At 58.2% G+C, this 22,609-nt stretch overlaps 1 protein-coding gene across 7 annotated transcripts in view; it reads right to left on the bottom strand.

Annotated features, from left to right (window-relative positions):
- Positions 1-3,421, bottom strand: part of TCF3 (transcription factor 3) — a 32,657-nt gene extending 29,236 nt beyond the window's left edge. For 3 of the 7 annotated variants that reach the window (XM_018050413.1, XM_018050414.1, XM_018050415.1), the window contains exons 1-2: positions 3,149-3,418; positions 1,188-1,311 (exon numbers count right to left, since the gene is read on the bottom strand). In XM_018050413.1, the coding sequence (XP_017905902.1) occupies positions 1,188-1,259 (72 nt within the window). In that variant the 5' untranslated portion in view covers positions 1,260-1,311; positions 3,149-3,418. Of the gene's footprint in view, positions 1-1,187; positions 1,312-3,148 lie in introns of all 7 variants that reach the window. The other 4 variants (XR_001918307.1, XR_001918308.1, XM_018050411.1 and 1 more) reach the window with 2 other exon arrangements.

Here is a 22,609-nt window from a genome sequence, read left to right as displayed (position 1 = left end):
GGGTGGCAGGGGGAAGGGGCCAACCCCTCCCCTGACCCCTAAGCTGGTCTGTTCCAGCCCAATAGTCTGTGACTTGTCAGTTTAACAAAAAACAACTGAGTAGCACCCCTGGTTACTCACCCGCGGAGGAAAAAATAAAACGGGGCTTAAAAATACCAGCCTGGCCCTTCCGGAGCCGTGGCCGCTCTGTCCCGAGGGCTGTTTTTCCGCAGGGTGGCTTCAGCTTGGGGACTTTTGTTTTTGACAGACCTCAGTGTCCTAGGCCTCGTACCAGCAGATGATCAAATTCAGACCAAAAGAATCAAACCAAAATGGTGCTCAGTGGGGCAGGGAGAGGGGCAGGATTTAGTAAGTCCACATGCAGTCCCCAGGTTTACTTCTGTCACAGGCAGCCCACCTTACAGATGGGCAAACCAAGGCCCCCACTCCTCCAAGGGAAGCTCTAGCTTCCAACCCCCAACCCCCAGGCCTGTCTGAGCTATGTGACCTCCGGAAGCCAGCACCCTCTCTGAAGCTCCATCCACCTGGCCAGGAACAGGCTGTGGCTGGTGGAGCACACGGCCTAGGAAGTGTAGGGACATCCTCTGCCACACCCCACACTCCCATCCCTCCAGATTCCTGTGCATTGCTCTCAAGGTCTTTGGTCACTTACGACCCCAGCTCCTGCTGACACTGTGCACTACAATCACACGTCTACTGAGTGTGTCCTCTCTCCATTCACAGAAGGCCCCCACATTGGGCACTCCCATTTTTTTGCATCGACAGTGCTGTGAATAACCCTGATCACACCATCCTATAGATCAGAAGCAAGATCACTGTCAAGATCACTGCACGCCCAAAGCAAGCTGGGGTCTCAGGGCCAAGCCTCCGCAAGGAGGAACTGAGGGCCCTGGGCAGCCCCACCCTTACTCTGGGCCTTAGTTTCCCCAGCTGTAAAGGAGTGGGCTGGACCCACTCTGTGCCAAGGCATACAGTTGGATGACAGGTGCCCTGAAGCTGCACCCTTTTGTGGAGGTGTCAACCCATCCATTGGCAGCTCCCTAAATCCCCCCAACCCCACCTGGGGTCCTTTGACCCAAACAAGTTTGAGGTCCAGACACTGGAGGTGTTTTTGGCAGTGGCTTCTTCCCATGGTCCTAGGGCCCTGGAGAGCTAGGTGGAGAGGAAGGGTGGGTAGGGTCGCTCACCATGCTAAAGTCCAGGAGGTCACTGAGCTCCTTGTCGGTGCCTACAGGCGCCATCCTTTGCGACTGGTTCATTCTCCAGGGGCAACGAGGGGCCGGGGTCAAATCCTTAGGCCTAGAGACAGCCCTGCGTGGTGGCCACCACGGGTGCAGGCAGAGGGGAGAAGGAAGGAGAGAAGAGGCATGAGTGAGGACAGGCGAGGTGGACAGATGGGGAGGCTGTTTAAGAGCTCCTCTAAATGCTCCCAGGGTCTGGGTCCTTCGCAGCCAGGATTCCGGGACTGGGGCCCCTAGAGACTCCTCTCCAGGGCCATGGGGGAGTTTGAACAACGGGGTTCAGGCAGCACAGAGCAGATCCCCTGAACTCCCTCAGCGACCACCAAGGAATCAAGTTGCAAATGTTACACTGGATGCGGGGCGGAGTGGTCCCTTCCCAGATAGGTCAGAACCCGCCCCTTTCCCCCGCCACCTCTCCTATTTCCTCCCACCCGCACGCTTCCCACCAGCCCCGGCCCCGCCCCCGCGAAGAGGGAGGGGCGACCCAGCCCCGCCCCAAGGGAAACTTGGTGACCCCCCCCAACAGCTGTCAGAACACGTTGAAGGCCTGGTCACCCCCAAACTCAAAGCAAAATAAATTCACAAGTAAGACTGCAAAGCCCCCTTCCTGTCCCACGACTACACTGGCAGCGGGGGTGTCCCGCAAAGGGACCGACCCACAAAACTTCCCACCACGAAAAACAACCGAACTCTGAAAAGAGAAACACCACCCTAGGGTGTTTTATTGTCATGATATATCTGGCAATTATTTTTAAGCAACTTTGAAAGTATCTCTTGCCCTGGGGGAAGGGGGTCCCAAGACCCGAGTCTCCCCCATCCCCCCAAGGTCCCTAGGGGCTCCATTCTAGAATGAGGGGGAATCCACCTGCCAGGCACCATCCCACACCCAGAAGAGAGAGAACAGGTCCCCGTCCCACAGTCAGACAGCGAGGCCCCTCCAGGGTCTCCTCCCGGGCCCCCAGTGGGGAGGAGGGCGGCAAGCAGAAACCGTGGGGGCCACGAGGGAAGCTAGGGTTCCGAGGTGGTGGGAGACCCGACTTCAGAAGCGGAGAAACCCCCGCTTTGTTTGCCAACTGGAGACGGGTGTGAAACGGATGCCCCGGCGCACCCCCTCCCCCGCGAAGCTTTTTCTTTTTTGGAGGGCGTGTGAAACTTTTTTTTGAGGAGTACGAAACCGCACTTCTTCGTGGGGTGGCTGAAACCGATTTTAAAGCAGACCTGAGGGGGGGCTGAAACATGCTTCTCTGGGGGAGGTGAGATACTTCCAGGGTGTCACGAGGACTTTGGGGGGCTCGAAGCCACTTTGGGAGGAGAGGGGCAGGACCGTCGTCCTGGGGGGGGGGGAAGAGGGGGCAGGGGGCCCGGGAAACCAATCCCCACCCCACCCCCCGCAGCCGGTGCGGGCGGCGCGGCGGAGCCCGGGAGCCCTTTGAAGCTTGGGGCGCACCCGCCGCCCGCGCCCGCGGAGCGCAGAGCAGATGTGTCCCCCAGCCTGGCCCCGGCCCGAGCCCGCAGGCGCGCGGCGCACCTTCCCCGCAGACAAAAGGACGCTCCTTCTCCCTCGCTCGCTCCCCTCCAAACTCCGCCGCCGGCCGGGCCCCCGGGGAAGGGGGCGCCCGCGGCCCCCGCGCTGCTGCCCCGCCACAAACTTGGGCGGCGCCGCGTCACCCCCGCCCAGCTCCGCAAACTTTCCCGAAGTGCCGGTCGGCGGGGGCGCGCGGGCCCGAGCGCGCTCTCCACGTCGTCGGCCCCCTCCGGCGCGCAAAGTTGGAGAACAATGACTCCGGCCGCGCCGCCCCCAGCCCAGCCCGCCCCCGCCCGGCGTCCCCGGGTCCCGGCTTAACGGCGCCGCGCGAAGAGGCCCGGTCCGCCGGGCACCGAACGGCGGAGGGTCCCAGGGAGCTCACCTGCTCGGTGCGGCCCGGCCCGCAACGCGCGGGGGGCGGTGGCATGAACGGCCCCCCCGGACAAAGAGGCGTCGCGGCCCCGAGGGGCGCGCGTGGGCGGCGGCGCGTGGCCCGGCTCCCCGCGTGTCCGCCCCACGGGCCCTGCGCGCGGCCCTGGAGTTGGCGGAGACGGCGTTCGACGAGCCCGCGGTGCCCTCCTGCCGCGTCGCTGGGCTCGGTCCGGCCCGCTACGCCCGCGGCCGCTGCCTCATCTTCCTGCGGCGGGAGACATGTTCCGCCCCCTGCCCCGCGCCCCGCCCCGTCCTCGACAGGCCCCGCCCCGAGCGCCCCGCCCCGTCGCTTCTCGCGGATCCCTCCGCCACCGCCCGCTCGCCCGGCCGCCGCCGCCCGCCCATACGCGCACACTAGATGCGGCTGCGAACCCGCGGAGCCCGGCGCCTGGAAGGGGGAGCGCCAGAGATCTGTCGGCCAACGGCGGGGGCGCGGAGGCAGGAACTATCTTTCAGCGCGGAGGCGCACGAGAGCTGGGAGGATACTTGTGACGCAAGCGGGAAGGGCCGTGAGATGGAAAGATAAGGCGGAGAGGCCGGGGCCAATCGGAGGTAGCGAAAGCATGATTGGCAAGGCTGCCTGCAGGTCGTGACTAGGCCCCGCCTCCTCCCCGCCCACTTCGCTCGGCCTAGCGAAGAGGCGGGACTCTCCGAGCTGAAGGCCGCGAGAAGCTGTGCGGGGCGGGGAACAGCTGGTGTTTTATTCTCGGGTTTGCGTGGCCGCCCGCACAGTCTCTTCGTCTTGGTCGTATCTGAGTTTCTAGGTCTGGCCCCTAGTGCTGGGTTTTGCGAGCGGGCATCCTATGCCCGGAGTGAACGAATCAGACCCATTTTACCCTTGCGGCCACGGCGTTAGCTCCGTTTTAGGGTCTGAGAGCTCCGCGTGGAACCCACTCTATGCTTCTGACTTGCTGGTTGCCTTTGGCTGCCTGAGACTCAATTTACTGATCTGTTAAATAGGATTTGGGCCTGAGTTTGAGCTGGACTGAGACCTGACAGTCTCAGCTGCGGTTCCGGGGTCGCAGAGTCGTATATGACTGAGCCACTGAACTGAACTGAATGAGACCTCTCAAAGCTTTCTGACTCTCTGTGAGTTCACTGAGATCCCAAGTTCACTCCACAGCCAGGAGCTCTTGAGCTTTTGGGAATCGTAGACGCTACAGAATGGAAATTATTATTATTATAAAGGAAAACTAACGCACTCTAACACGATTTGTGCCCCCCCCGCCCCCCGCCCCGTGTCCGCAGAGATAAAATCACAGTCCCTTCCAGGCTGGGAAGAAGACAATGTCCCCCTGGCCCAAGGGGCTCCAGCCATAGTGGCCTCCAGAACCTTCCAGGCTCACTCTCACCTCTAGGCCATTGCACTGGCTGTGCCTTCTGCCTGAAAGGCTTTTCCACCCCATCTGGAACCCCAGGTCCCCACAGTTCAGGGCGGTCAGGGAGGCCCTAGATCCAAGGAGCAGGACTGAAAGCAAGGGAGAAAAGTGGGAGCCCAGGGGGAAGGGGAAGGGGAAGGGGAGACGACTCCAGGGCAGGCGGGAAGCTCAGGTGGCTCCCAATAAAGCCTCTTCCTGCTATATGGGGACTGGGCTGACCCTCCCCTTGACCCTCAGCGCCAAAGTGCTGCCATGTGCCACAGGTCTCAAGAGGGGACTGAGGATTTGGGGTTGTCTGGGTTCAAATCTCTCATCCCACCTGGCATCACTTGCTCAAGCTCTTGCCACTTTGGGCCTCAGTTTTCCCATCAGGCAAATGGGAGAGTGTAGTGATGGTCACTTTGTAGTGATGGTCACATGTGCCTCCATCCTGTGGCCTCTCTCCACTGGAATACCCAAATCTCTGGAGTGAGGGCTCCCAGACCACAGCCTTTCCCCACACCAACCCTGATCCCACAAGTCCAGGGTCTGCTCTGGCTTGCCCCTATCCTGGGAGGCTTTCTTGAGGACCAGGCTGGGGCTGCAGGCCCTCTGGACCCCCAGACGACTCAAGGTGGGCCAGCACGCTTTCCCCTGACAGTGCTAAGGGTCTAACCTGTACAGACAGAACTGGGGCCAGTATTCCTGGAATTGACACACCCCCTGAAGGGGGTAAATGATCCATTCATAGGCCATGCAATTATTGAGCACCAAGGGTATGCCAAGCTTGGTGCCGGGTGTGGGATCGCAGTGATGACTATGACTTGTCTACTCCCTTTCCTCCAAGGCAAGATGAACTGTCAGAGGCCCGCTGTTTTAGTCCCAAATGTGCTTCTTCTATCCATATGTTCAGCTGTCAGGTCCTCAATCCTGAGTGATTAAACCCATAAACCCATTGTACAGATGAGGAAACTGAGGTTCAGAGAGCTCCTCCCTGGGGTCCAGTCCACCTTGGGGCTCACACCTGCCAGGAGGCTCTCCCAGGACCCACAGGCCACCATTGTCTTCCCTGGGGAGGCCCAGCCTGGGGCTGAGTCACCAGGTGGAGCAGCCCATGGGGGACCACCACCCCGCCTTGGCTGCCGCCTCTGCCCAGCCCTGAGGCCCGGGTGTTCCCTACAGGGCACTGGCACAGGGACAGGCAGCCAGCAGCTGGTGCCAGGGGCCCCTCAAGGGCAGCCCACAGCCCACCCCCGCCTGTCTGACTTTGGCCTTTGTTCTCCTCTGGTGCCTGCCAGAGACCTGGGGCCAGGCAAGAGCAAGGGACCTGCCTCCCCCAGTGGGGGCTTCCTCCCTCCACCCAAGTCACACCTACTGTGTGCTGTCCTGGGAACCTCGGGAAGAAGACAACCCCAACTCTGGTTGGGAAAACTCATGCTGAGGACAGAATTCCACTAGTGAGTGGGGTTGCTGGGGACAGAACACAGCAATGGTGATGGAAACTTCCAGAAGACAGTAGATTGGCACGTCTGAGTTAACCATGGATTTAGGACTTGAGGGCCACTCTTCTGACATCATTTTCATTTGTCTCCAGAGTGGGCACCTTCTCCTGGTTGTGAACGGACCCCCCAAACGCACTCTCCCACTCCCACCCCACCCAGCCCCGCCCTGCTGTTCCTTAGCCCAGGAGTAAGGGAGGGGTCCTTATCAATCAAGCCAGACCCCTTACACAAACCTCGGTTCATGGTCCCTAATTGGGGGGGGGACAGGGTGGGGGCAACTGCCTAGAGCTGGGGTCTTAATGGGCCATTGGACCCCCCTGGAGGGGCCTGGCCCTGGCTTGTCCATGCTCTCCGTGACTCCTCCCACACAGATCTGATTGGGGTTCCCTCATTCATTCATTCTCCCTGGCTTCTGAGAGGGAGGTCTCTGCAGGGTGTGCTTCTTGGGCCTGGGGCCAGGGGCTCTCCCTGGATATGGGGTGGGGGGCTTCTTACCCTCTTCAGAGGAGGGAGGAAGTGCTGGCCATGGAGGGCTCAAAGCGGATGATGGACAAGCAGCAGCTCTGCTGGCCATGCTCCCACCTCCCAGCCTGCCTTCCCTGGTGCTCAGAGCCATGGGCATAAGGAGGGGTGGGGACCCAGTGATTGGACCCGGTTTGTCCTGGGGAGTCAGTGGGCCAGGAGGGTGCCAGGAGCCCCAGCCTCATGCTTTCCATTGTCGGGTTATCAGAAGAGTTTGGGGTGAGTTCCCTTCTCTGGGGTGGGTTCCCTGGGGCAACGACACTTGGGTGTGACCAGGATGAATGGTCAGTGGGCAAAGAACAAGGAGCCTGGGGGGCAAGGGACTGTGTGGTGTACTTTAGGACTCCATGAGGCTGGAGCCCAGAGAATCGGAGCAGAGAGGAGCCACGGTCAGGGGCACTGGGTCTGCATGGCAGGTGTGCTATGGAGTCATGGTGGGGGTCTGAGCAGGAGGGGCACATGGTCCCATGGCTACATTTGGAGGTGGATTCAAAGGGTTGGTCCTGGGGGTAATGAGCTGGGTGGACTGGAGGTAGGTTTGAGGGTTGATGGAAGGCTTACCCGGGGGTGGGGGTGAGAAGGCAGCCATCCATGGGCGCTGGGTGTGGGCTGGGGACCTGGGTTTGTGAATAGTGGTGCCCTTTTGGGAGCAGGGGTATCTTAGGGCCAGGGACCAGATGAATGGGGCACAGGAAGTCCACATTCCCGCCCTGCCCAGGCCCCAGGGGACAGAGCCTTGGCTTGGCCATGAGGGACTTCATGAGTGAATGAATGAGTGCCCACCCTAATCTAAAAACCCCAGCCCCAAGCTGAGCCCCAATTCTGCTCCCCTATTCTAGACTGAACCTTGGGCCCAGGCTGAGCCCCCAACCCTGGACCAAGCCTGACTGCACTGCACCTCTCCCAACTGGGCCCCCCACTACCACCTCTCCGTGCCCTGTACCTGTCCACCCCCAGGGCTGGTGCCACCTGTCCAGGGCAGCCCTTCCCCTTCCTGGCCGGGTGCCCACAGCTCCTGACTCAGGGCCCCCGGGGGCCTGTCCCACCACATTCCGGGGCAGCTTGTACAAATATGGGGTGCCTCCCGACCAGCCCCCAGGCATTATCCGGCCCAGTTCCCCTGGGGGTGGATGGGGTGAGGGGGGCAGGGCAGGGGACAAGAAATCTTGCCAGATTCCCACTGCCCACGCCTGTGGCCCCACTGACCTCTGCCTTGGAGGCATGGGGGTTCCTGAGCTTCCTGTGGGAGGCAGCAGGAACCACCCATTGTTCAGACAGGGAAACTAAGGCTCCAGCCCCTGCCTGAGGCAGGCCAGCCTCCTACACATGGCCCACATGCCCGCCCGTGCTCTTTCACCTGTTCGTGTGCATGCGTGTGTGTGTGTGTGTGTTAGTCACTCAGTCATGTCCGACTCTTTGCGACCCCATCGACTGTAGCCTGCCAGGCTCCTCTGTCCATGGAATTCTCCAGGCAAGAATACTGGAGTGGGTTGCCATTCTCTTCTACAGAAGATCTTCCCAAGCCAGGGATCAAACCCAGTTCTCCCACATTGCAGGCAGATTCTTCACCATCTGAGCCACCAGGGAAGCCCTCACCTGTTCCTTGGCACCTTTTGGAATCGAGAGCGTCCTGGCGATTAGCACCTTGCCACACTAAGGTGTGTGGGTTTTACTCAAGGATTCTGGGGAAAGTCATGGGGGCAATGTGGTCTCCTTGGAGACAGGGGAGCTGAACCTGAAATGCTGAGTTGGTCCCAGGCTGGCGAGGGTGCTCAGGAAGAGGGCATGGGGCTGGGGCTGGGAGTGGCCTGGGATGGAAAAGCCCTTCCATAGTGTGCGCTGGGGGCCCTGGAGAGCACTTGGCAGTGAACAGCACCCACCCCAGTCCTGGCCACCCTGTGTGGGGCCAGGACCCCACACCGGTCTCTCCTTCCCCTTTTCCACCGTAAGTTACCAGGCCTTTGCCCTGGCTGTGCCCTCCTTCTGGGTCATCCTTTCTCTCACTTGTGCCTGGCTCTCTCCTTCTCATCCTTCGGCCCTCAGTATCCGTGTTGCCTCCTCCAGGAAGCCTCCTTGTCCAGAGCAGGCCAGGCCCCCTTCCCCTCTTATAACTCCTGTCACCTTTCATCTTTTTGCCATTTCTGTCACCCTATCACTCGAACCAGATCAGGGGCCCCCAAGGGCGAGGCTCAGGCTTTCTTGCTCACTGTTGCCCCATGAGGCTCAGAGCATCCTGGGGATAGCACAGGCCCGGGGAGTGGCAGAGAGGCAGCTGAGGTCCAGTGGGGCTCCTGGTTCTTGGGGATAGACGTGGAGCCAGGCAGGTGGATGTCTAGAGGAGCACACAGCCCATGAGCTCTGCTCCCAGCCTCTTGGTCCCGCTTGCCAACGGATTCAAGTCCCACCTCCCACTCCCCACCATGAGCCTTGGCTGTAAGACGCCAGCATGCATGGCTGGACGTGTCATCTTGGAGCTCTGCACCCCAGAACCCTCTGAGGGCTGGGTCCCTAGGTGGGTGTTTACAAGGGCCAGGTCAATGGGGTCACCCATTAACAGGATGCAGGTTTTCTGCTGGGCATCTCCTGGGATCCCTACTGGTGCTGCACAGGTGGCAGAGATGTTGGGGGGAGGGGGGTCTGTTAATCAGCTGAGCTCTCTGTGCTCCAGGGATGGGAGGGAACTGAAAAGTTTGGCTGCCCACTTCCCCCCACCTCCTTGCCTTCCTTAGGAGTGGAAAAGGCACAAAGGCCACAGCTACAAAAGGACAAAAGTCTTCAAATGTGACTCTGTAGATATGCCTCTGACATGTAACAAACCAACAGACAAGATGGGAATTCCCAGGTAGTGCAGTGGTAAAGAACCTACCTGCCAATGTGGGAGACACAAGAAATGAGGATTCGATCCTGGGGTTGGGAAGATCCCCTGGAGTAAGAAAGGACAACCTGCTCCAGTTTTCTTGCCTGGAAAATTCCATGGACAGGAGAGCCAGGCAGGCCACAGTCCATAGGGTCACAGAGAGTCAGACACAACCAAGCGACTTAGTACACACACACACACTGATAAGATGTGACATATGGAGAGAAAGTATTTTCAACTGTCATGCGAGTGTATGTTCCTCGGTTCTTTGTCTCGTCACAACAAAGATTTGGAGTGATGGACATTAAAGCCTCAATGGAGTGTCACAGCTCTCAGGTCTTGGATAGACCGTGTTATAGCTCTCAGGTCTCGAATGGACCATGTTATAGTTCTTAGACAAATCAGTATTACAGCTCAGTATTACAGCTCTATTTTATTTAGAAGATAGCAGGAAAATCCATCTTCGAGGCATGAGGGCATGTCGATCCAAAGACACGAGGAGAAGAGCACCCCAGGGCGCGGGGGTGGGGGGGGGAGAGAGAGAGAGAGCTAGCTTTGGCTCCTCTTTTTATATGTGTATCTCTCCCTGGGCCTGTCCTATGTAAATTGGGCCAGCCAGGAGGTCCTCACTGGCTCAGACCTTTTTTTGTTCTATTTTTGTGGGCTTTTCCCTTCCTTGTCTTTAAGCCACTGCCATTTTGGACTCCTTTTCCCTATTCTACCTACCTAACACAACCTAGTAACAGAATAAGGATTTATGTCCCTTCATATACAAAGAGTTGCTACAAATCAATAAAAAAGCACCAAAATGGAAAACTGGACAAAGAAAGGAACAATTAGTTTACATGTGAAGCCACACAAATGGCTGCTGGAGAGACAGAAAAGGAAGCTTAAAGTCACTCATGACGAAAGAAATGTAAACAAATATGCAAATAAGAAACCACATTTTGTTCTAATAGTTGCCAAAATGATAAAAGATTGATCACGTCCTGCAATAGTGAAGCTAAGTGTGGAGGTCCTCTGAGGGTGTGCTTAATAAAGAAGCTCTGCATCCCTTTGGACTCCCTCTCTAATTCCAGCCCTAACACTCAGAAATCTATTAAAAATGATAGTGCAAGCAGGGGTGTTCATTAGAATGTGGTTTGTGGCAGCTATTACTCGGAAACAGCACATACCAACCACCAGGGATGAGAGAGGATCCCAGCTGTGGCTGAACAGGGAAAACTGAGCTGCTTGATGGGGCAGGGGAGTGTTGCATGCATGTTCTGAGCCAAGGACATCTGAGGTGGACTGTTCAGATTAGATACAAGTTCGAGACCCACAGCACCATTTTGGGAGCACAGTTTGTGTGAAGCAAAAATGTGTGTATCAAAAAAACACAGGAGGAGGAAATGCCCCAAGGGTTCAGCGGTTACTCTGGGTGCGGAGTTGGTGGGGGGGGAACTTTCAGTTCTTATTTTATATTTATATTCATGAGGTGGGATGAACTTAGAGGTTGGATTGTGTTTTCGGTGTGAGTGTGTCTGTTCTGGCATTTTTAAGTTTAGTTTGTCAATCCCTGATTGAGGTTGGGTCTCTGAAGAGCCATGGGAAGGGGTGGGGTGGGTTTCCACGGGGGAGATCGAGATTCCTTTCAGGAACTGGGTTCACTGGGAGTTCCCTTGAGGGGGCAGACTTCCAGATGCCCCTTGGGTCCTCTGGGGGAAAACCCCTGGTGCTCTGGGGAGGGGCCCCCTGGGTGACCTTGAGCCTAAGCCAAGTACAGGGAGCACTGCAGAGAGAGTCTGGCATGGGTACTTCCTCACTCAGAGCCCAAGTTCTCATCAGTTCAAGGGGACTGGAGATCTTACCACCCACCAGGGACCAGGTTGGGCCGCCTGGTCTCCTGGCAGGTGCTGGGGGAGCCCTGAGGGGCGGCCCCTTCCCCAGGGGCAGGGACGGCCCCGGGCACTGCACAGAGGAACTGGGTTGTGTGGGTCACAGAACTGCCCCTCTAAAGGTATCAGTTTCCCCCGCTTTGCGGGGAACCTGGAGAAGCGTGGAGGGCATGCCTTGGACCCGGAACCACCAGGGTCTTGGTTTCTCATGTTGGGCCTTCCCTTGACCCTGTTGTGTGGGCGGGGCCTGGCCCCAGAGTGTTCCTAGGCTTCCTTCCACCCTCTGCCAGCCTAGGTGGCTCCTAACCCCTCCGTACATCACCTATAAGGTCTGCACACAGGCACAAAGAATAAGAAATTCACTCCTCAACTCCTAATTCCTTCCCTACCTGGGGGTCTGGCTGTGTCAGGCTGGCAGTGACACTTGCAGTCAGGGCTGGGGTCCAGGCAGGCCCTGGGGTTGGGGGTGCAGGAAGAATCCAGAGCAGGAGCAAACTGAGGTCACCTACAGGGTGTGCTCCAGCCAGCTCCCCCCAGACCCCCCATCCATGCTGGTGCCCCCTCCCTGCTCCTTGGACATCATGACTCATGCTGACCTCAGGGCCTTTGCATAGCTGGCCTCTTGGCCCAGAGCACCTCCCTCCCTCATTCTCTCCTCAGCCCATCCATCCCCAAGACTGTCAGCTTTGCTTGCTCAATGTCTCCCTCCCAGTTCCTGCAGGGCAAATGCCCCCCATCCCCACCAGACTGTCCTCAGAGTCCAGCCCACCCAGTGGAGAGGCTGGGCAAGACAGTGGTCCCCATTTCACAGGTGAGAAAATCCCAACTCAGAGGGAGAGGCCAGAGGTCAAACAGGGAGAGGCACTTAGAAGCGCCCCCCTGCCCAGCCCCTCTCCACCAGGGCAAAGGCATTTCCTTCTGCTCAGGGGGCTGTGGGGTCCTAGGGCAGCTGGTGGGGCGCCTAACGGGTCTTGGGGCCTGTGTGTGTGGCAGCAGCAGCTGGGGCTCCTGGGGCCCAACCCCCACTCGGAGTGCGAGTGGGAGGTGGGGGAAGGGTAGCAGCAGCTGGCGCCTGGCCCTGTGCCAGTTAGGAACCTCCGCGGGGTGGGGCTGCCCTGGGACTGTCTCTGTCTCTCTCTTTTGGCCTCTGTCTCTGTATCTCCCTCTGTCTCTTCTCTTTCTGTTTCTCTGTTTGCCTCTGTCTCTCCATCTCCCTCTGTGTATGTCTCTGTCTTTCTTGGTCTCTGCCTCTCTGTGTTTCTTTGTCTGTCTCTCATCAGAGCTGGGGGACTAGCCCCATTTCAGGTCATTAGGATCTCCCCTTTACCTCCACCTGCTGGGTGTAATCACGTGAACTGAAGGACCCCCACCTCTGCACCCCCGCTGTGGTCTCTATCCCTCCCAAGATAGGGAGCCTGGGACACCCCTCTTGTGGGCTGGGGGACCCTGGGCAAGTTTCCCAGATGCAAAGTCTGTGGGCATCCTCTCTGGGCCAGGGGTAGGGTGGGCCACAGCCAGTCTGGGAAGAAACAGTCACTAAGGAGCCACTTTACAGGCATCTGAACCTGTCCTGGGGGGGGGGTCCCCTACCTTAGTGACACGAGAGAGTCCCGGGGAGGGGATACGGAGGCCAGAAGTGATCCTGCAGGGGGGTGGGGTGGGGTGGGGAGAAGCCCAGCCAATGCAAAGGCCCTGATGCCTGGGGCAACCCTCAGCCAAGTTCCTGGGTCCTCAACCCGAGGTCACGAAGCAGACTGATCTGCCCACTGCCCCACATGAAGACCCCTCCCCCACCTCGGAAGTGTGCAGGCAGCCAGGAGGGCACTGGGGGTGGGCAGGGGGCAGGGTGACTGCCTCCCCAGGGCCCTGACTGCCCAGTCTCTACATTCCCCCACGTCTGCCAGTACAGCCATCCCCTGAAACCTCCCTGACAATAGACTCCGACACAGCGGAAATATCCCCAGGGGGCTGCGGCTTGAACACCCCTTGATTTGCATTTTTGCATATTAATGAGGGTGGAGCTGCTAATTCTGCCACGTTGTTTTAAAGGTGCAGAAACGCTGGAACTGCTGAGGAGTGAGGAGGGGTCATTCCTCACCAGGAGTAAGGAAGAGGGGCCTGGGTCCCCAGATACAGGATCCCTGTCCCTCCGTCTCAACCGTTGCCCCTTGGGTCACAGGGGTGGGGTCCCCCAGTCTCTGTGCCTTTTGCTCTTGAAATTGGGGCATCAACCTTGGGAGCTGTGGGGCAATGGGAAGTCTGGAATTTTCTGTCGGGAGCTCTATCCTGAGCATCCCATGGTGGGAAAGTCGAGAACTGAGGATCAGACTCTGCCGGAAAATCTTTGGATTCCGTCATAGACTCTGGATCCAGCATCATCTCCATCTTCTGAGTTCAGGCCGGAAACCCCACTCCCCACCACCACTCCCCGCAGCCCCGGTCGGGGAGAGGGGCGTTCTGACCCCACTTGTGGCCCTAGGCTCTCTCAGCCTAGCCTCAGGACTCCTTCCAGCTCCCCCTTGCACATGCTGCTCCCCCGCCAGATGCTTCTGCTTTCCCTACAAGTTCACCTCTGCTGTGGCCCTCCAGGCCACCCTGCCCACGCGCCTGTTTAGCCCTGTCACCTCCAGGTCCCCATCCCGAAACTGGGAGACCGAGGCACAGGCTGGCGAGGTCACACAGGGTCCCCCCCTCAGACCACTCCCCTCCCGTTGGCCGCGGGGATGAGGGCTGGACCCTGGGGGTCCTTGCGGCGGTTCAGGCCAGAGGTGCGCACTTGGGCGCGTGCTGCCACCTGGTGGTGCCCTGAGGTGGGTCTGAGGTTTTCCTCCGGCCTCGGAGACCCCACTCCAAGGAGCACAGCGCGCGCTGGGGGACCCAGGAAGTCCTCGGGTGCAGGGATACCGAGGCGGGCCACAGTCCACGGGCCTGGGGGTGCGGGCAGCAATGGGCAGGATGGAGAGGCTTCAATGATGAGGAAGGAAATGGAGGCCCGACCCGGCTGCCCTGTCCTGACCTTCTCCAGACCCCTCCCGTCAGGCCTGTGACTGCTCCAAAGCTTCCCGTTCCATTGTCACCCTAATCTGAACATTTTATGTCCACACAGACCCCTGGCCTGACCTGGTGCGAGGTGTGAGCGCGGGGCAGGGGAGACTCCCCTACGCCGCCCGGGACAAACGCACTGGGGGCCCCGGGGCCAGTGTCCACCAGGGGGCGTCCGCTGCCCAGAAACCCGCGGAGGCCTGCCGCGCGCGGTGGCCGTCTGCGCACGCGCGTGCCCGGTGCCTGTGGGCTCTGGGTGTTCGCTGCGCTTGTGATGTCCACGTGTGCCCGGTTGGGATCTCGCACGTGTGAGTGCACTGTGCTCGCGTGTACGCAGCTCTCAGCTGTGCTCACGCGCTCGGTCCTACCGGCACGCTGGCGTGTTCATATGCTCGAACGTGTTTACGTTGCCCTGCAACAGCTTGGTTGGGTACCGTGTGCTCAGGACCTGGCGCGTCCGGGCACAGGCGGGCACAATTTTGTTTGCACTTGTGAGGCCTGTCTATCCACGCGTGTGCACCTGGGATTGCCATAACCAGACGTCCACATTTCCTTTGTGCATCGATCTGTCTGCCTGCCCTCGAGAGGGGTCCTACCTGTACGTCTCCAAGTACTGCCCGGCATATCTGCAGATGCGCAAGTCCTGGCAAACACGTGTCCACGTATTCTGGCATGTTTATTGAGTGTTTACACATGTGCATGCTCACGTGTGCACTGTGATGGGGCACACATACACACGTGTGCTCGGGGATGTTAATGCACATCTCCATGTCAGGGCTTCCCTGGTGGCTGGCTCAGACAGTAAAACATCTGCCTGCAATGCAGGAGACCCGGATTCAGTCCCCGGGTAGGGAAGATCCCCTGGAGGAGAGTCCCCATGGAGAATCCTATGGACAGAGGAGCCTGGCGGGCCACAGTCCATGGGGGTCACAGAGTCAGACACAACTGAGCGACTAACACACACATGCATGTACCTATGCTTACAGCCACAGCCCACACTCAAGTCCCCCTTCAGAGACACTGCTCCCAGCAGGACCCCTTCCCACCAGTCAGCTGTCAGAACTCTCTAACAGGTCCTCCCTGAGGTCCTGACGTGCATTTTGCCCCTTCCCTGCTCTCCCGTTCTTGCCTCTCTGGCCTCCACCCAATCTCCTCCCGCTGGTGGTCACAGGCTCCGTGTCACCTGCAGGTGTCACATGTCACCTACAAGGAGACAGGAAGCATCTGGCTGTGTTGACATCTGGGCCTTTGCTGTGGCCGTTCTTTCTGGCCCAACTTCCCCAGCTGCTGACATGTCCCCAGCTCAATGTCACCTCCAGCCAGTGCTGCCCTTCACCACGTCCAAGAACAAGGAAAGCTTGCTCCTTTCCTTTGTTGTCCTAATCTGGGTCTTGGCTATTGCCTGTCCCCCATGAGGAGTCATGCTCTGTGATGTCACGGCTGATTTCTGGCATCCCAGGGACACCTACCTGAGAAACTGGCAGAAGGACACAACCCACAGTCCCCTTGATTATGGGAATCTATGCCATGCTCTGACAACCCAGGCACTGTCAGCCGGTCCTGGAGAGGCTCCACCATGGCAGAGCCTGCCTGATATCCAGCCGCCCCCACGTCCTCTCCACTCTCATCTCTCTCCCTAATGGTTCCCTCTCCTCTCATCAAACTTCTGTTCATCCTGTAGGGCCCTATTCCATTGGTCCCTCTTCTAGGATGCCTCACCTGGTCTCCTGGGGGTGAACGGATGAGAGGCTGCCATGGAGGCAGGGTGATGGCGAGTGGTCCAGGCCAAGTGCACAGACAAAAGCCCATCAGCGGTGCACCAAGAGCGGGCTCCAGGGAGGGGCGAATGCCGGTTCCTGGGTGCCCTGCAGCGGCTGGCAGAGCTGACAGCTGCTCAGGAGGTTCTGATATGAGCAGTGTGTCCCTCTACTGAGCTTCTCCCCTGTGCCTCTGTCCTTCCCTCTGCCTGTCTGTCCCCTCCCTCTATCCCTACCTCCCTCTCCTCTCTCCCTCTGTCCCTTGGTCACCCCTGGCCTGGCCATACCCCCAGCCACAGGGGGCCATCTCCTTGGCAACGGTGGCCATGGGGTCAGTGGCTGGATCAATCTCCTCTCACCCGGGTAGCCCTGACCCTGGACCCGGAAGGTGACAAGGAAGTAGGGTCAGGCCTGGGGTCTGGGCTGGAGGGATGTTGTGGGGTTAGGACAGGGGTCCCTCAGCCAGGGCAGCGGTGGCGAGGCGTGGAGAGGGAGAGAGGGTTTCTGGTGGTATGGTCAGCAGAGTAAGAGGTCAAGTGAGCCCTGGGCACATACTGACTAGAAGATTTGCCCAGGCCTGTTCTTCCCAGCACTAGTCACCACGTGCGAGGACCTGGAGGAAGGCTCAGTCATTGTCCCAGTTTGCAGCCAACAACAAGGACGCCTGACTGGGCCCTGGTCACAGCTGGCCCTGAAAATTAGGGCTGTGTCCACAGCACGCCAGGCAAGTCCACATTCCTGAGTCGGCTGCCATCACAGCTTCTGGAAGATTCCAATACTGCTACTGAGCAGTCCGCCATCACTGCTTCTAGAATATTCCCCCCATCATCACTTCTAGAATACCCCATTGTCACAGCTTCTAGAATATTCCATCATTACTGTTTCAAAAATATTCCTCCCATCACCACATCTAGAACAGCCCACTGTCACAGGTTCTAGAATATTCCACCATTACTGTTTCTAGAATATTCCTCCATCACCACTTCTAGAATAGCGCACTGTCACAGCTTCTAGAATAGCCCACCATCAATACTTCTAGAATATACCCCTCTCATCACCACTTCTAGAACATTGTACCATCACAGCTCTGAAGAGTCTACCTCCACGGGCCTTTAGGTTTTTCCTTTTTGGGATCAGGTCATAGAAGTTTCCCAAACACACCAGAAGGAATGGGCTCTCTCCCTTCCTCAGCGGCCGTGGGGACAGCTTAGCAGAGCAGCCAACAGGGGTGAGGGCCACAGGGGGCCCTGGGTACAGGTCGATGAACCTGGCCTGTGAGAACATTGATCACTAAGTGCGTTTGTATAGATCCTGGGACAGGTTAGCCCTGGCCCTGGGGGAAGCAAGGCAGGGCCAAGGTAGCCATGGGGCGTGGGGGGGGGGCCCTCCGCTGGCTGACTGGGGACGCTAGGGGTGCAGTATAGCACAGAAGATAACCTCATTCGTGTTCTCGTCTTTTCGAGCCTCACTTTCCCCATCCGGGAGGTGAAGATGTGGAGGGGGTTTGCGGTGGGCCTCCTGGGCCCCTCTACCCAAGGGAAGCACCTCCACCTCAGAGACATCAGGCTACTGGCCCAGAACCACACAGCCTCAGGGGTGGGGGCTCTGCGACAGGCTCTGTTGATGCAAAAGACTTTACCCAGGGCCTTCCCACCCTGCGGCAGGCACTAGGGGGCAGCTGGGGACCCCCTCCCCGCCGGCCGGGGCTGCTGGCCCTTTAAGAGACTCGTTTTGGCGCGGCCTCGGGGTTATCGATTGCAGCCTTGGAAACACGATTAGATTATCCCGGCTGGGAACGGCAGCCTGGCGGGGGCCGCGATGGGGGAAGCAGGCTTCTTGTAAACGGCTCCCCGAAGGGTACTGGGGCTGGGTCTCCGGGGCTCGATGCTGGGGGCTTCCCGGGTGCCGGCGGCCCTGTGCTCCAGATACTAGGGGTGGATAATCGATTCCTCCGTTTTGTGAGTAGGACACTGGGGCGCATAGAGGGGTGCGCTTTTGTCCAGCACATTTATTGAGCGCCTTATGTATGTGAGGAGCGTGAATTCAACAGTCACTATATAGAAAAACGTCATTGAATAGTATTATTATCATAAATAATCATCCCTGCTGTCCTACGAAGCCTTTATCTGAGTCCACTCTGATTACTGTGACAACTGGTATGGGGTGGGGTAGCCTATGATCCCATCTTGCAAATGGGGAAACTGAGGCCTGAGCTTTTGCAAGCTTCAGGGGCTGAGCCAGAACATGTAGCTTCCTCCCTCCCCACGAATTGCCCCCCTCCCCCTCTGATTCCTGGGGCACCTCCCAGGTGAGTTACTTATAAAGGGAAGAGACTGGTTTGCTGGGACAAGCCCTTCAACCAACCCTACTTTGTACTGCAAGGCCAAAGGCATCTAGGAGGCATTTGAGCTTGGTGGGTCGGTCTAAAGGCAGATTTACAACCCCTTCCCCAAATGTGGGCTGAGCAGGTGGTGAGTGGGAAGCAAAGAGCGGGGAGGATTGATGGGCCACCGAGTCTGTGGCTGGGGCGCCACCTCCATCACCAAATTCTGAAGCCTGGGAAGAAAGCTCCACTCATCCAAGCCTGCGCACTTGCGTGAGACCACAAGTGACTTCCTTGACCACCTACTGTGTGCCCAGGCGCAACCCCCACCCACTCTCACCTGAGCTTACCTGCAGGACTTGCAGTAAGAGTGGATCCCTGCGTCCACCCACGTTCACCCTGGAGGCGCCCTGAAGCCCAGTTCCAAATGCTCTTAGAGTCAACGTTTGTCAATTGACTAAATAATAGTACTTAGCAATAATGGAAACTGTGCTTGTGCTTCGGAGAAGGCGACAGCACCCCACTCCAGTACTCTTGCCTGGAAAATTCCTTGGACAGAGGAGCCTGGTAGGCTGCAGTCCATGAGGTTGCTACTAGTCGGACACGACTGAGCGACTTCACTTTTACATTTCACTTTCATGCATTGGAGAAGGAAATAGCAACCCACTCCAGTGTTCTTGCCTGGAGAATCCTAGGGACGGGGGAGCCTGGTGGGCTGCCATCTCTGGGGTTGCACAGAGTCGGACACGACTGAGGCGACTTAGCAGTAGCAGTAGCAGCAGTACTTGTGCTTAGTCACTCAGTCATGTCCAACTGTAGCCCATCAGGCTCCTCTGTCCATGGGGCTTCTCCAGGCACGAATACTGGAGTGGGTTGCCACACCCTCCTCCAGGGGATCTTCCCAACCTGGGGATCAAGCAGCAAATTAAATAACAACAGTTTAGACCAGATGTAGCTTCTTTTTAAAAAAATTTATTTAATTATTTGGCTGAGTTGGGTCTTAGTTGCAGCATGTGGGATCTAGTTCCCAGGCCCCCTGCATTGGGAGGGTGGAGTCTTAGCTGCTGGGCCACCGGAAAGTCCTTGGATGTCACTTCTTGATTACCCACCCAGCCTCATCATTCCAAAAACCTCTATTATCCAATCATTCTCAGCATTTATTGAGTGCCAACTGTATGCCCCAGCTACCGCTTTCATCCCCTCAACATCCCTGTGAGGCTGGGAATATGACCAACCTGGTCTACAAAGTAGGAAATGGGGTCAGGGAGGTGGAGGGGGGGCTTTCTCAAAGAGCTGAGAAGACGAGATTCTAAACCCAGACCCATCTGTGTCTGACCCTCAGCTTGTCTCTGAGGAAAGGGGTTGATCTCTTGTCCTGAGGTTCTGAATGTGGAGACACTAAGGCCCAGAGCCAAGGAGAGGCCCAGGTGTCTCCCAGAGCTTTGAGGAGGAGCCAGGAAACAGTTCAGGCAAAAGTGGGATGAGCCAGGTGTGGGCTACAACCAGACAGTGTGACCTTGGGACCATCCACAGGAAAGGGGACTGATCCTTGTGGGAAGGGTCTCAGGAGAAGGAGGTCCAGGGAAGGGAGCATGCCCCTGCCCTCCCACAGTGGGAGGGGACCCCAGACCAGCCAACCAGAAGGGCCCTACACACACACACACACACACACACACACACACACAGAGCAGGCACTTAATAGATGCAGGTGGAGGACTTTCCTGGTGGTCCTGTGGCTAAGACTCCAAGCTCCCAAGGCAGGGGACCCAGCTCCATCCCTGGTGAGGGAACTAGATATCTAACTAAGACCCAGAGCAGCCAAATAAATTTAAATAAATAAATATTTAAAATTTTTAATAAATAAATATTTTTAAATTATTGTTTTTTAATAAATTAGAAATGTAGAGTCAAGGCCCAGGGGTGACCATGGGAAGGATTGCCTGGGGGCTGGGCCACAGGAGGGGTGAGGGGCCCACCTGTCCTCCTGGAGTCACCCCTGCAAAGCGCAGTGTCGGCCTCTCCCAGCTGCCTTCCCTGTGTCCTTTCGTAAACCTGTGTCTCTCTGCATCTGTCTCTCCCTGTCCCTCTGTCTCTCTGCCCCTCTCTCTGCTTCCCTGTCTCTGGGCTTGGCTGCAGTCACATCTCCCCACCTCTTAGCTCCGGCTCACCCCCTCCCCAGGCCATCCCAGGTGCCCGTGGCCATGGCCTTTCCGGGTGCCCAGCCCCCAGCCATGAAGAGCCTCTGGGGCATGAAGAGCCTCTGGGGGCTGGAGAGGACAGCCCACAACCTCCCAGCCTCAATGACTTGAGAAGCTCCGCAGACACTCCCCGCATCTCCCAGAGCGGGGTCTGAGGCTGCTGGGCCTTGTGGCTTTGGCCCAGCCCCTGCCCTCTCTGGACAGTGTTACCCGGCTGTAAACTCCCAAAGGGCTGGGTTTCCGGGAAGCCAGAAACTGGCTCAGCCCTTATTTGAATGCAGGCTGGGAGAGTCTGTTGTCTGGCTGTGTCCTTCAGTCTGGGGTCCCAGGCAACCATGGCGAGCAGACACCGGATGGTGGGAGAGGAGAGAGTGAATGAATCCACCAGTCCCTCAGGTATGATGCCTCCCTCGGGCCCTCCACTCACATCCTGCTGGGGCAGCGGCAGTCAGGGGTGCTGGACCAGAGGAGGGCCAGTACCCCTGGGGCTGGGTGTTCCCCTCGCTGCCTCTGGGCTTGGGCTTGAGGTGGTCCCACCCACAGATCCATCGAGATCCATCCTAGGTGCTGCAGGCTGAGGTGAGCAGGGTGGCCTAGGTCTGGAGGGGGCAGCAGTGGGGCAGGAGGTGGGACAAGGAGGGAGACTGTGACACCATCCGGGCTGGGCTGCAGGGACCTGTGGGCCGTGGGGAGGTCTGCGGTCTTTATGTTGAGTTCACTGGGGAACCCCAGGAGGCATTAGAGTGATGGAGGGGTGAGGCTGGGCACGGGGAGGGAAGGAACCCTGGGGATAGGAAGAGGCCAGCTGGGATGAGGCTGTTCTGAGACCATGTGAATATCTGAACTGGGGAAGGATGGAGAGCACGATCTGCCTTCCTGCTCAGCCCCTGACACCCAGAGGAACGGGGTGCCAGGAAGGAGCCTAGGGCCAGGAAGGGGTGCAGGGCAGTGGCCATGGCCCTGCTGGCCCCTCAGAAGCAGTAATTAAGGGCTCCCGGCGTCCCTGCGGCGTGATGTATGTGCGCCTTAACTAATCATTTATTAGGTCACTGATGGTTCGTCAATATTAATTCATTTATTTAAACAACTCGGCTCCGTAATGAAGATGTTGCCTGAGAGGGGACGCCGGTGGGTGGTGGGGCCGGGGCTGCAGGCAAGGGGCTCGGGCCTAGGTCTAGAGGTCTCTGGGGCCCCGGGGAGCTGATGTACAGGTGACATGTCCCAGCAGCTCAGGGTTACACCAACATGCTGCGCCCATGAGGAGACCAAGGCTGGAGCAGGAGGGGAGATGCCTGGAGGCCCTGTAGCAATTGGGGAGGGTGGGGAGAACTCAGGCTGACCCCTTAGGACATGACACTGCTCTCCGGCCCTCCTTGTGCAGCCCCACCAGCCAGCCACGGGCTGAAATGCTCAAGGCTGGCTTGCTCCCTGTGCGTACTGTGCCCTCTGCCCGGTGCATCGTTCCCTCACTCCTGGCCTGCCTGCCGACTTGGACTTGTTGGGGGAACATTCAAGAACAAAAATCAGATCACACTCCTCTTCTCTCTGCTCAAGAGCAGTCTGTGGCTCTTCAGTGCCCTGCAGAGGAGATCCAGATGCATCTGCCTCCGCTGACCCCTGCCGACCCTCCCCATTCAAAGGCGTCCCCATCACATCTCTAGCACCCATGACCCTGTCCTGGTGATTTGTTTATCTGTTTGTCCTCTCTTTTCCCTGCCAGCCTCACCTCACTGAAGGAAGGGAACTTGTCTGTCCCAGAGTGTGGGTGACAGGCAGCAAATGCCACCCCACCCTGCAGCAGACACTTTGGGGGTCTCAGGTCATGGCACTGGGGCCCCTGTCACTTCAACACAGCTGCAGCTGTCTGTCCCCAGTGAGCCTGGGGCTCCCTCTGTGCTTTGGAGGGAACAGAGGTGAGGGGCGATGTCCCTCCACATCCTGATGGATAAATCCTGTCATTTGTCCTTGGTAGTGA

Source organism: Capra hircus, chromosome 7, assembly GCF_001704415.2.
Source record: "Capra hircus breed San Clemente chromosome 7, ASM170441v1, whole genome shotgun sequence".
Taxonomy (NCBI): domain Eukaryota; kingdom Metazoa; phylum Chordata; class Mammalia; order Artiodactyla; family Bovidae; genus Capra; species Capra hircus.
The sequence above is the reverse complement of the archived record's forward strand: the minus strand, read 5'-3'. Positions and strand labels throughout refer to the sequence as shown.